The sequence below is a fragment of the Narcine bancroftii genome, chromosome 4 (genome assembly GCF_036971445.1).
Source record: "Narcine bancroftii isolate sNarBan1 chromosome 4, sNarBan1.hap1, whole genome shotgun sequence".
Classification (NCBI taxonomy): Eukaryota; Metazoa; Chordata; class Chondrichthyes; order Torpediniformes; family Narcinidae; genus Narcine; species Narcine bancroftii.
This window is the reverse complement of record NC_091472.1, coordinates 77,464,552-77,479,250: the sequence shown is the minus strand read 5'-3', so window position 1 is coordinate 77,479,250 and position 14,699 is coordinate 77,464,552. Positions and strand designations below refer to the sequence as shown.

At 37.4% G+C, this 14,699-nt stretch overlaps 1 protein-coding gene across 8 annotated transcripts in view; it reads left to right on the top strand.

Moving 5' to 3' along the window:
- The window catches only part of wdpcp (WD repeat containing planar cell polarity effector), a 291,775-nt gene that overhangs the window by 187,504 nt on the left and 89,572 nt on the right, over positions 1–14,699 (top strand). For all 8 annotated transcript variants that reach the window (XM_069931706.1, XM_069931705.1, XM_069931702.1 and 5 more), the window contains 2 exons: positions 1,685–1,873; positions 6,910–7,033. In XM_069931706.1, the coding sequence (XP_069787807.1) occupies positions 1,685–1,873; positions 6,910–7,033 (313 nt within the window). The remainder of the gene's footprint in view (positions 1–1,684; positions 1,874–6,909; positions 7,034–14,699) is intronic.

The window sequence follows — 14,699 nt, the reverse complement described above, 5'->3', positions numbered from 1 at the left end:
TATAATTGCCTGCAATATTAAATATATATTTGTTATATGCAAAAATAATTTTATATTACTTTGAATTAATATCAAGATCTGTATAAGAAGATTGTTAAGCAGTCCAGTGAAGGAATTTGTAAAATGCCAGCAGAGCATAATCATAATTAGTATATGTGTCAAGGTCACTATTCATTACAATTCATGCTATGTGGAAAATGTATGAAAAGAAAATAATGGAAATATTTTTAAAGCTGTTTAACCACATTAGAATTTTATTTTCCAAACTTGAAGAAAAATCTATTGTCACATTATTTTGAATATATTGCAAGAATGTCCAAAATGTACAAGTAGTATTAGTAGCAGAGGAATCCATTTGTGCTCCCTTTTCAATGGACATTTCAAAACTTGTGAGTTTGTGAAACAATATTTAGGCAAGAATTGCATCAATGTTCATTGTGGACAAATGTCAATCAAACGTTTTGGTCACCAAATTAATGCTAAACTGAATCAATATGCAAATTCAGTAGTTAAATTCCAGTATGTGGTGATTTGGTTTCTGCAATATGGGTGACAAAAAACAAAATGTAATAAGGGTAAAGGGAAGAAAAGATATCTAAAGTCATTATTCATTGTGGCATGCCCCAAGGTTACAGTATTTTTTAACAATTCCACTATTAACTAAATACTTAGGAATAACACATTTATGCAAACATTGAATTCCAAAAAAGATGGACTAGATTTTTGTAATGCCTATATGTCTAGAACCTCTTAACAAAAGTGAGCTTTACTCCATTCAACTAAAGAGATGTACAGATGTTGCATGACCATCTTTTATAACTTCAGAACTCATTTTTAAAAACAAAATAACTTTTTTAATCAGTTTGCCAAAGGCTATAGTTTTCAACTGAATGGTGTTCAAAAACATGCTTAATTACAGTTGAATGTTTCGAGGTGCTACACATTATAAAAATGATAAATCACTGGGTTACCTGTGAGGCATACTGCTTCCTCTAGAATAGATGTCTACATAGCTTTCTCTGGCGTCCCTTGTGTTTTGGCTCATGTCTGTTTCCAGGAAATGTGCAGATTTTACTTAATTTTGCAAGCACAAATCATTGTACTTTTATTGCCAGCAGGCTTCAAGAAAGGATTTACAGTTTAGCTGCTAATTGCCTGCTTGTAATTTTAATTGGACTGCTTCCCTGGGCACTGTTCTTAAATCAATTAGGCAATGAGTTGTCTGTCACTTCATTCTCCCGTGTCAGTCATTTAGAAGCTCATCGCCCATAAAAGGTCAAACACCCAGATGGAAAGGGTTGACATCGGCAATCAACATCTCTTGTTTGTTTTGAGATTCCTGGTACCTGATTGCTGTAAATGTTCTAAATACTGAGCTTTTTTTTGCCAGACTTTTGCATTGTTATAAATCACAAGATGTATGATTGAGAATCATACAACAGTGAACATTGGTCTTCTGCATAATTACAAGATTATCCACCATGCTGATTAGTTACCCCCTCGTTACTAAGATCAAATGAATTCTCAGCATCAATCAACTGCTCAATAATTTACCCTACTTTGTTAGTAACCCCGTTATGAAGAGACTCTATGACTATCATTTTCCTGAACCTATAATATTTAATTCAATTTTTTTTTTCCAATTTAACCTTAAGTACAATAATGAAATTTCTTCCTGTGACAGGCGCCATATTGAAAGGACAACTGCGCCCTACTGACCTCATTTTCCAATATATCCGTTACAACCAAATTGAGGAAGCTATTAATATCTTGCTTGGCATGAATTGGAACACTGTGGGACTACAGTGCTACGCTTGTCTCATTGCTATTGCAGATCATCTCCTGAAACAGAAACTTACACCAGAGAGAGAATGTGAGAATGCAAAAAAAAAATAATTTATTAACTGGAGAATGCTGTTACTAATTTTGTTGTTATTCATTTTTCCTTTGCATAAAATAATTGTCTGTTTTTGGTAAAGGTAACTTGGTTCTTGTGCTATGTTGACAGTCATGACTATAGATCAATGCAACTTAATGAACAATGGCAAATATTCCTAGTACTTTTCATAGAATCCTAGCATCTACAGCAGGGAGGAATGAGACCATGGAGAGCTTTGAGCACAAAGATAAAAATTTGGGCTTTTCCAGATCAGGAGCTGGCTTGAGTCCTTTTGTTGTACAACCACAACAATTACATCTTAAAGTAGGCTATGGCCCTGCAATCAGCAGTGTATTGTTGATAGTGACCCGTAGATAGTCTCTGGTAGAAGGTTGGTAAGTGATCGGGTGTGCGTGATGGATGTGAGACGGATAGCATTTTAGCATGAGGAGAGCTACAAGCTAGAGGGTTTGCATAAGTGGGTTATGAGACAGATCCTGCAACAGAATGCATTGAAGACCATCAGCTTTTGGCTCCTGTGTTAAGTATATTTTACAAAACTTGCCTTTTGAATACTACTTATTCTAATGTGTACTACCATGGAAGATTTGATATTTTAACTAATCAACACATTATGATTTAACCTAGAGAAACAAAAAAAAACTGCAGTTGCTAGAATCTGGAAGCTGGAGGAACTCAGCAAGTTGGACAGCATCCATAGAGTGAAATGGACAGTCAAGTTTCAGGTTGAGACCTTTACCAAGATTAAAGGGAGATAGGGGATGGGGTGGGGCCAAAGTATTAGGTTCCTCCCATCCTTTTACTATTTCCCCCCCCCCCCCCATCTTCATCTCAATAAAGGGTTCTGACCCAAAATGTTGACTGTCCATTTCTCTCAGTGGATGCTGCCTGATGTGAGATATAAGATTTTTAATACAACATTCCATCTGCTTTAAGCAGAATCCTCAATTTAAATTATATATTAAAATCAGGGCAAATCCATAGCCTTCTAATTCAAAAACATGAAAGCAGTAGTGCATTGACCAAATTGGTTTCTCGGATGGCAAGTGTTCAACATGAGGAAAGATTAAATAGGCTAGAATTCAATTCTTTAGAGTAAAAAGGAATGAGAGGTGACCTTATTAAAATATACAAAATTCTTAAATGGTCTCAACAGGGTTGATACTGGCATTGGGAGTAGAAAAAGTGGGAAGTTCCCCTGGATAAAGTAGTACATTTTAGATGTTAAACAAAGAAATCTAGACACTGGAGTCTAGTGCAATACACAAGTGCTGGAGAAACTCAGCAGGTCACACAGCATCAATGGGAGATAAAAGGTCATCAATGTTTTGGGACTTCCCACTGAGAGGCTCAAGCCAAAAATGTTGATTGCCTTTTACTTCCAATGGATACTGCACGACCTGCAGAGTTTCTCCAGTACTTTTGTGCATTGCAGTATATTTTGTATTGTGATTTAACATAATGGGTTTTAATTCCAATATCAGGAAAATTGTCATCACTCAGGATAGTGAAGCTTTGGAACTCTCTCCCTCTATTTGAGATTGTAGGAATGGAGGAATCAAGGCATATGGGAATAGAACAGAAAAATATTATTGGGGTAGTAAATATCTCAAGATCTCATTTAATGGCTGAGTGAATTTGAGAGGCTGAATAGTTGACTCCTTACATGCTTGTTAGTAACAAAGAACACGAGAAAATGGGGCCAGGATTAGACCAGCAGGTCCTTCAAACTGTAAATAATGAAAATTTACAGACTAAGAATAGATCCCTGGGGTAATCCATTAGTTATATCCCTCCAACATGAGTAGAACCCTTTTATTCCATCCTTTGTTTTCCCATGTGACAGCCAGTTTCAATCCATACCAACACACTTCCTCCAGTACATTAGGGCCTTAATTTATGCACCAGTCTCTTCTGTAGCACTTTGTCAAATGACTTTTAGAAATCTAAATACACTACATTTTTATGTTTATATCAACTCTCTCTGATGGAGAGAGAATTAAAGAATTTAAGCAAAATTATCAAACATCATTTGCCTTTCATAAAACTTTGATTAGATGTAATTCAAGTCAGCTTTCCAAAATGATGAGATATTTCCTCATGATTATACTCAAGCATTTTGTCAAAAATAGATGTTAAATTAATCAACTTGTATCTTTAATCTAACCAAATCAAGTTAATTGTCATATGATTACATAAATACAACCCAACGAAACAGTGTTCACCAGTGCTTGATGCAAAACCCGTAGACACACACCCAGACATAACATACACACAGACACACAATACAAATGCAGGACAAGTATTCATATATACAAATAAATGAAAAAAAATTGTTTCAGGAACATGAGAGTCTCGGATGAATAGTGTGAGCATTTCCTTTGGTCGTTCGGCTTTCTCACTGCCAGTGAGAAGGTGTTCCTTAGCCTGTTGGTGCTGATTCTGATGTATCTCTTTTCCAATTGGAGGAACTGAAAGATGCTGTGTGCGGGGTTGAAGGGCTCTTCAATTATTTTGTGCTTTTTCTTCAGACAATGGTCCCAGTAGATCACATCGATTTGGGTGGGGGGGTGGGGGGGAAGTCTCCAATGATCCTTTCTGCCACTCTTATAGTCCTGTGGGTTGACTTCTGAACCATTTCTCTGCAGCAATCGTACCATGCTGTGATGCAGCCAGCCAGGACACTCTTGATAGAACTCCTGTAGCAGGTTGACATAATGGTGGATGGTAGCCTTGCCCGCTTCAATCTTCTGACAAGTGAGGAGATGTTGAGTACCCACGATAGGTTACTAGTTAAGTGAACTCCAAGGAACTTGGAGCTCTCTACTCTCTTCACTACAGAGTTGTTGATGTGTAAAGGAGGGTGGTCATTCCTGGTCCTTCTGAAGTCCACAATCATTTCCTTTGTCTTGTCCTCGTTGAGACTCGGGATGTTACTCTCTCACCATTTCATGAGATTTTCCACCTCTTCTCTGTAGTGCGACTCATCATTGTTACTGACGAGGCCAACACTGTTGTCATCTGAAAACTTGATGACACTGTTGGAGCTGGATCTGGCGATGCAGTCATGGATCAGTAGCATGAACAGGAGCAGACAGACTCCCTGAGGTGTATCAGTGCTTAGCATAAAGGTGCTCAATGTTCTTCTACCAACCCAGACAGACTGCAGTCTTTCTCTTAGGATGTTCAGGATCACATACAGTGAAAAAAACTTAGTTTTATGTGCTATTCAGGCTCCGCAAAAAAAGTGGTTCCCTTCTTTCCGGCTTCCTTTTTGAACAAGGGAGTGGTATTGACTGTTTTCCAACATCCCTATATTCTCCTGGGTGGGGCTCTTTCATAACTATCCTTGGATCCCTTATCTGCTTTTTTTGCAATCACACCATTCTACCCTTGATCAACTAGTTGATTTAGTGATAGTTAATTTAATGGATGTGATTGCGTTCTGGAAAACCTTGTAAGTGAAGCAACAGCTCCCATCAGCAAGAAACACAATAGAAGCTTCTGAATTTGCTTTCTGTCATCTGCAGTTATCTGATCACAGGTTGATCCCAGCCTCAAGTGAGCCCATTACTCTACCTATTCCTCCCTGCCTCCTGATACAGCCTCTATGACATATGACGCCTTTTCTACCCTAAAAATGTGCAGTTCATCAAGTAAGTGAGGGCTGATTAAAGGATCCTTGCAAAACTATCCAGCACATCCAATTGGTCCTCAGTTTTGATGGCTTGGTATTTGTACCTCATTTATCCCAAAATATAGTGCAGATTAGTTTGCAGCGCTCTGCATCAAACCTTAGGAATTGTTAGCACAGCATTTATCTAAGCAAGTCTATCAAACTCCTAATTTGATTCTTATGGATGGTCAGATTTTGTAGCTACAAAACCCAGCTGGTTTTGGTCTCTGGTCATTGGTGATCCCCAAGAATATGGAAGGCCTGGGATTCAGCAATTGTAATTCCATTGAATTTCAAGGGTAGGTAGTTAGATTCTTTCTTGTTAGAGATGGTCACTGTTCGAGATTATTGTGCTGTGAATCCTTCTTGTAACTTGCGTAGATTACAACACCTCATATTGTGTTTGGGCACCCTCCAACTGGATGGCATTAAAATGGACCTAGTTTCTGTTGGACTCCTGCCTATCATTCCCTATGTCTCCTTTCCTCTATCTCATGCTCTCTCTCACTCTCTCTCTCTCTCTCTCTTTTCCCTTTTCCCTCTGTCTCCTCTCCAGAGCCAAAAACAACCCCACTCCCCAAACCAATTCTCATCTTTCCTCTGTCCTGTCCTCTTCAATCCAAGTAACACCTTTTGGTCTGTAATCCTTCCCTCCCATTCTTCCCTGTTCCCCAGTCTTTTAATACAGAAACCTGGTTTTTTTTAAACATACCTTGGCTCAGGCCCAAAATGCTGGTAATTAATCTTTGCTTCCTATGGATGCTGTGAGACCTGCTGAGTTCCTCCGGCATTTCTGTGTGTTTTTACTTCCCTAGATTTTTTTCAGGTCTTGCTACATATATGGATGATCAACTTTGCTTGCTAAGAGTTGAGAAAGAATGGAATATTGTGGAAGCATTAGTCCCACTTCTGACCTTGTGATGAAAGAAAGATTTTTGATGAAACAACTAAAGATGGATGTCCTAGGATTCTGCCCAGATAGCTCCTACAGTGATGTCCTTTGACTAGAATGAATGGTCTCTGATATTCATAACCATCTTTCTTGATGCGATGTATGATTTCAGCCATTGGAATCCTATCTCACACAAGGTTATAGCTCAATAAGCCTTTAATTTCTGTTTTGTGAATGTGTGAAAGATGCATGGAATAAGCCCATCCACTTTCTAAAGTCACAAATAAATAAAAACAACTATGCTGTATGCATCAATAAACAATGATAATTATTATTGAACCTTTATATTGTGTATATGAGTTAAGTTTTAAGTCCAACATTTATTCAAAGATTTCACCAAGGTTACTGCTTTTTTTAAAAAAAAATGTGTTAAATTTGCAGCACATCTTGAAGCAACTCTTGGAACATTTTATGCTCCTGCAAGACCTTTGTCAGACACAACCGTGTTAGAATACAGAGATCCAATCAGCCGATATGCTAGACGATTCTTTCACCATCTTCTCAGGTGAGTGATGATATTACTGCCTTACATTTCACTATTTGATAAATATTGTAGAGTGAAAGTAAAATTGACCATGTCTTTTTGCTTACATAGAAATAGGCTGTTTTATCTGAATTGTTTACACTGGTGTTTGAGCTCCACAAGACCCTACATTACCAAACCCTTTTGGCATAATCTATTTCTTGCTCCCTTATGCATTTTTTAGACTATTTGCCTCAACAACTCCCAGGAATACCTGCAAATGTGATTGTTTAGTTGACCCTGAGGCCTTTCAAATCATAAGCTTCAACTAGATTGTGGTATGGCCTTTGCCTTTCCCTTTAGCATTTAACAGAGTCAGTTTTAATTTATACTGAAAGACTTGAACTCAGAGAGGCAGTAAGCACAGTGTATTTACTAATTGTTCCAATTCTAGGATACGTTTGCTAAGTCTTATGCTTTAAGAATTTTTGAAATTTGAAATTAATACCTAGAAATTCAATCAGATTTGTTTGGTTGGTTAGGATTCTCCAGTTGACAATTTTTTTTTCCTGAAATGTAACTGGGCATTTTCAGGTGCAAGTTAGCCTTTCATGCTCAATATAATATATGTTCAAGATTCCTTTATTGTCATGTACACTAAAACACAAAATTGGCCAACTTTTGCTTGTAATAGAAGCACACAAAGCCTGATGACCCTTCAAATGAGATAAAGAAGCAAAAGAGAACTTGGGAATAAAGCAGTATTATGAAATAACGTGATTGAAGCTTACTCTAATTACAATATTAGCTAGAAGAGCAATTTTACTAAAATGGAAAGACTCTGATTCTCCTACATTATTTCAATGGCTTTCTCATGTCGAGAGGCTGAGTGCCCAGTGAAATAATGTGAATTTGAGGCTTTGGTGCGCAGAGGCTGAGGTGGGGGAGAGGTGCAGGAGTTGAGGCAAGATAAGGACATGTTTTTCACAATATTTTTCCTATTCAATAGTCAGTGGGAATGGTAGCCAGTGTAGGGATATACTCCTCTTGCAGAATGTGGATAGCCAGGAAAACCAGCATTATCCCTGTCAACTTCATATACGAGAAGTGCATCCAACTGCAGCTCCTTACAAATGATGTTAGGGAATTGGAGCTAGAGTTGGATGAAATTGGGATCATTTGGGAGGCAGAGGAGGTGATAGACAGGAGTTACAGGGATGGAGTCACACCCAGGAGGAAGTTAGGTAGGTGACAGGAGAGGGAAAGGGAACAGTCAGGCAGTGCATGGTACCACTGTGGCCATTCACTCAGCAACAAGTATATCCCTTTGGACGCTGCTGAAGGGGATGATCTTTCTGGACAGGGCAGCAGCTAGACCAATAGCACGGTGGTCGGCTCTGAGCCTCAGAAGAAAAGGGTGGTCAGGTAGAGCGATAGTCATAGGGGAATAGGTAGGAGGTTCTTCAGCCACAAAAAAAGACTGCAGGATGCTTCCAGGATGCTCGGGCCCAGGATGTCTCTGAGCGAGTGCAGAATATTCTTAAAGGGGAGGGTGAGCAGCCAGAGGTCATGGAATATATTGATACTAATGTCATAGGCAGGAGTGGGATAGAGGTCCTGCAAAGTAAATTTAGGGAATTAGGAAAGAGGGTGAAGAGCAGAATTTCCAAGGTGATAGTTTCTGGATTACTCCTGGAGCTTTGAGCTGGGGAAGGTCAGAACAGGAAGATGGTGCAGATTTAGAGCAGGGTTTCAAGTTCTTGGATCATTGGAACCTTTTCTCTGGAAGGGGTGACCTGTGCAAGTGGGACTGGTTGCATTTGTACAGGTCACCCCTTGAACTGGAGGGGAACTGGCAGAGAGGTTTGCTAATGCTGTTGTAGGTGGGGGTGTAAACTAGATTCACAGGGGGAAAGGAGAGAAAGTGAAGTAACAGAGGAAGAGGCAGTTGGCACACAAGCAGAGGCAGCTGTTTGGGAATTTGTGTGGAAGGACAGGCAAATAATGGAAAATTTCAGCTAATGGGATGAGTTGAAATGCAACAGGGACAGTGTCAAAAATAGTCATAGATACAAAGCTAAAGGTTTTGTATTTAAAAACACGCAGTTGAAGAAATGAAGTGAATGACCTTGTACTACAGCTCCAGATTGGCAGGTATGAGTCATTTCTAAAGGGTGGATGTCATTGGGAGCTGAATGTCCAAGGAAGCAGAGTGTCTCAAAAGGATAGACAGGAATCTGAGGGGGTGGTGTGGCTCTGCAGGTAAGGAATAACATTAAGGTGACATAGGATCAGAAAATATAGAATCATTATGGGTTGAGTTAAGGGGAAAAGGACACCGTTGACAATTATATACTGCTTCCAACAGTAGCCAGGATGTGACCAACAAATTACAATAGCAAATAGAAAAGGCGTATCAGAAAGGCAATGTTATGCTAATCATGAGGGATTTTAATATGCAAGTAAATTGGGGAAACTAGGTTGGGACTTGGATCTCAAGAGAGAAAATTTGTAGAACATCTTCGAGATAGCTTTTTAGAGCATCTTTTTGATGAACCCACTAGGGGATCATCTGTACTGGATTAGGTGTTGTGTAATGCACCAGAGGTGATTAGTGATCTTAGAATGAAGGAAGCAATAGGGAGCAATGATCACAATATGACTTGAGTTCAATTTGAGAGTTAACAAGAGTTAAACTCAGAGGTGTCCGTATTTCAGGGAATTACAGTGGCATGAAAAAGGAACTGGCCAAAGTAGATTGTAAGGGGGCACTAGTAAGGAAGACAGCAGAGCAGAAATGGATAAGTTTCTGCAAGAAATGAGGTAGATGCAGGATAAATACATACCAAAAAAGAGAAAATATTCAAATGGAAAAGACAAGGCAAGTCAAAGTCAACATGAATTAGTGAAAAGATGGAGGAGTAAAAAGTTTTTGAAACCTAGCGGAGGGTAATTAAAAATAAGGAGGGAAAAGATGAAGTATGAAGGTATATAATATTAAAGAGGATACAAAAAGGTTCTTCCAGTATAAAATAAGTAAAAGAGGAACTAAATGAGAATTTTGCATCAGTCTTCTCTGTCCAAGACATTAGCAGTGTGCCAGATGTCAAAGGGTATCAGGGAAGGGAAGTGAGTGCAGCTACTATTTTGAGAAATAAAGTACTCAGAAAACTGAATGGTCTATGGGTGGATAAGTCTCCCGGGCCAGATGGATTGCACCCTCAGGTTCTGAAAAAAATAGCAATAGAGATTGTAGAGGCATTGGTGATCTTTCAGGACTCGATAGTTTCTGGTATGGTCCTGGAGGGCTGGAAAATCACAAATGTCACCCCATTATTCAAGAAGGAAGGGGGCAGCAGAAAGGAAATTGTAGACCGATTAGCCTGACGTTAGTGGTTGGGAAGATGTTGGAGTCGATTGTCAAGGATAAAGTTACAGAGTATTCAGAGGCACATGACAAAATAGACCTGTAATGGATAAATATTGGGAGGAATTTTGGTAAGATTAGAGTAGGTTACATTCATACACACATTTTAAAACAGATCTTATTTGAAAGACTGAAGAATTCATATTCAATAACATTGCAGGATCTCTGGAGAATGTGATACACATTTCACAAGTAGGTGCTAATTGAAATGACGTCATGAAATGAAAGACCATTGTTTGTAGGAGACAAACTGGCTGTTAAAAAGTACTTACAGTGTGCTCACAGAAAGGTCATACCTGAGTTTTGTTTATCTAAGACAACATCTTGACCAAGGAGAAGAACCCCTGTTGTTTTCTGAAGAAGTCGGGGGTTTTGCAAGTGAGAGAGTCATATGGGCTTTCTGGCAGTCTCGGTTGTCAGTTAGAGAGAGAGAGAGAGAGAGAGAGAGAGAGAGAGAGAGAGAGAGAGAGAGAGAGAGAGTGAGAGAGAGAGAGAGAGAGAGAGAAGTTAACAAGCTATCAAGCCAGGAAGAGCTTGTTGAAACTAATGAAAAACTCCAGAGCAGTGGATGGCTGGAAGTGCTATCTGTCTGATGTTTCTCTTGGAATAAGAGGAACAAAAGAAACTCTGTAGTGGCCTGAAAGAAAGAGGTTACCATCTGAAAAACCCTGATGGGGCAAGTTTCATTAGTGAGACATTGAGGTGACTAATGGTAGTACCTCAGTTGTGGAAATCCTGGAACAACAAATCTCTCTCTCTGCGAACCCTACAAGAACCTTTCTGAGTGGTAAACATTTACCTTTCAAGCACCAAAGCCTGGTGAACTTTATACACGTTAAATTCTGTGCACTGTATAAGAATTGCCTGCATCCAGAGAACTTGGAAGAAGGAGAAGTGAGATTGAACTGTGAACCAAAGAACTTAAATTTACACACACATTACATACATGTGTGCTTAGAATTAAAAGGGGGTTAATTTGGGTTAGTTAACTATAGAGATAAGTTAAAGTTTGATTCCGTTTTCATGTTTAAAAATAATTAAAAACAACTTTTGTTTTAAAGACCACTTGTCTAGGTGAATGTCTATTGCTGCTGGATTTTGAGGTCCTTTGGCCTCATAACAGACCAAAGCAGGATGGTTTCCTTAAGGAAAAATCTTGCTTGACAAACTTCTTGGGATTCTTTGAAGATTTGACAAGCAAGCTAAATAAAGGAGATTCAGTGGATGTTGTGTATTTTGGATTTTCATAAGGCATTTGACAAGGTGCCACACATGAGGCTACTAAGTGCTCATGGTAGGAAAGGAAACATAATCATGTGGATAGAACATTGGCTGATTGGCAGGGGGCAGAGTGTCTGAATACAGAGATCATATTCTAGTTGGCTACTAGTTGCTAGTGGTGTTCCACAGGGGTCAGTGTTGGGGCCACTTCTTTTTATGTTGTATATTAATAATTTGAATTATGGAATGAATGGCTTTGTGGGTTAGGGTTAGTTTGCAAGTTTGCAGATGATACGAAGATAGGTGGAGAAGCAGGTAGAGTTGATGAAACAGGGAGGCTTTAGAAGGACAGACAGATTAGAAGAATGGGCAGAGAAAGTGGCAAATGAAATACAAATTTGGGAACTGTGTGGTCATGCACTTTCGTAGAAAAAATAAATAGGCAGACTTTTTTTAAATGGGGAGAAAATCGAAAATGCCTAGATGCAAAGCGACCTGGGAATCCTCGTATTTTTGTTTCAAACTTTATTTAAAAGATAGTAAAAAATCATAACATACAGTATAGAAATAATTTAAAAAAAGATTGTACATTAACACCCACCCCACCATCCCACCCCTACAGCCAACTCCCTTAAGGGGAGCAAAATAAAATAGATTATATATGTAACAAGAAAATATTATAAATGTTAATAACATTTCAAAATATATCTAAATGCATATTTTTCAAATATAGAGACCACTTACTAACAAAAGAAGAATAATTATTATGTAAATTCTAAGTAATTTTTTCCATGACAATACATACTTTCAATTCATTGTGCCAATGTGATATATTAATCTCAATATAATCTTTCCAAGTACTAGCAACACATTTACGTGCTATTGATAACACCAAACGTACAAAAGCAATTTGAATTTTGTTCAATCCCATTCCCCTTAATGAATACAAATTTCCCAACAAAAAAATCGTTGGATCTAACGGTAATATAAAATTATATAATTTTTCCAAAACTACTTTAATTCCTTGCCAAAATGATTGAACTTTGACACAAGTCCAAACGGCATGTAGAAAAGTTCCAAAACATGAGCCACATCTAAAGCAAGAATCCGAATTACTAAACCCATATTTTTTTTAGCTTTTCCAGAGTCAAATATAATTGATGTAAAAAATTATAATTGACCGTTCCGTATCTTACATTAGTCAATTTAATTACATTGTTCTGACACATATTCGCCCAATCATCTTCAGGAAAAATAAATACTAAATCACTCTCCCATTTAAGTTTAGATTTCTCCCAATCTGACTTATCCATACTATCTTGTAACAAATTATACATAACTGAAATATAACCCTTTTTCGGTATAGAGGAAATCAAAGATTCAAATCTCGACAAAGTAGGTAAAATCATCTCTCTACCATAATTATCTTTTATCAAAGCTCTAAGTTGATAATACACAAACAAAGAATTTACAGGTATATCAAATCTTTCTCTCAATTGAATAAAAGAAAGAAATTGCCCCGCTACAAAACAATCTTGTATTGTCTCTATACCTTTTGAATCCCAAATCTTTAAATGATTATTAAACATTGAAAAAGGAATAAGCTGATTATTATACAATGGAGTTAAAATTGATATTTATCTTTCGACCCTAACACCCTGTTTTTTTAAAAATCCAAATCTTTAACAAACGTTTCAATATCGGCATATCATATTGCTGTAACAAAATCAAATTCCAACGAAATATAAATTCATGTATCTCAACCCTAGCAATACACGCCATCTCCACTTTATCCCAGCTAGGAGGCTGATCTAAATCCATCAATTTACTAACAAACTTCAACTGGGCCACTTCATAATAGTTTTGAAAATGTGGTAATTGTAGTCTGCCCAATGCATACTTCCATGTAAGTCTATGCAACGCCACTCGAGCTAATTTACCTTTCCATAAAAACTCTCACTTGCACTGCTTTATTTAAATCTTGAAAAAAGCCCTTAGGAAGTAAACAAGGTATTGACTGAAATAAATATTGAATTCGATTAAAAATATTCATTTTAACACAATTAACCCGACCAATCAAAGTTAATGGAAGATCTTTCCACTTAATCAAATCTGCTTTAATCCATCTTAATATAGGTACATAATTTAATTGATATAATGAGTGATAATTAGTATCCATAAACACCTAAATATTTAATTTTACTTGTCCACCTTAATTTTGTAATAGTTTTAAATTCAGAATAATCTCCCACTCCAGCTGGTAAAATTTCACTTTTATCACAATTAACTTTATATCCCGATAAGTCTCCAAATTTCAACAAACACTCTTGCGATTGTTTCAACGACCGTTTTGATTCCGTCAAGTATACCAACACATCGTCCGCAAATAAGTTAATTTTATATTCTTCATTCTTAACCCTCATCCTTCTAATTTCTTCATTTTGTCTAATAGCCTGAGCTAACGATTCAATAACCAAAGCAAATAAGGCTGGTGACAATGGGCAGCCTTGTTGAGTTGCATGAGTCCATTTAAATGGTAAAGAAATCTGTCCATTTGTCACCACCCTAGCAATCGGGTTCGTATATAAAGCCTTAACTCAACCAATAAAAAAAGGGCTGAATTTAAATTTCTCTAACACTTTAAATAAAAATATCCCATTCAACCCTATCAAAAGTTTTTCTGCATCTAATGCAACCACGATAGAGTGGTTAGATTGCTTTCGATATGCGTTGACCAAAGTAATTAATTGAAATATATTGTCTGATCCATTTCTATTCTTAATAAAACCTGTTTGATCAATATGTCCAAATTTGGGTAAATATTTAGCAAGTCTATTAGCTAATACTTTCGCTATAATTTTATACTCTACATTTAATAAAGAAATAAGTCTATATGAAGACACTTTTAATGGATCTCTATTTTTTTTGAAATGACAGTTATTAAAGCACTTGAACATGATTCTGGTAACCTCTGATCTTCAGTAACTTGATTCAACACTTCTCCAAATACTAGAGAACTCATCATAAAAAAGTTTATAAAATTCCACAGGGAATCCATCA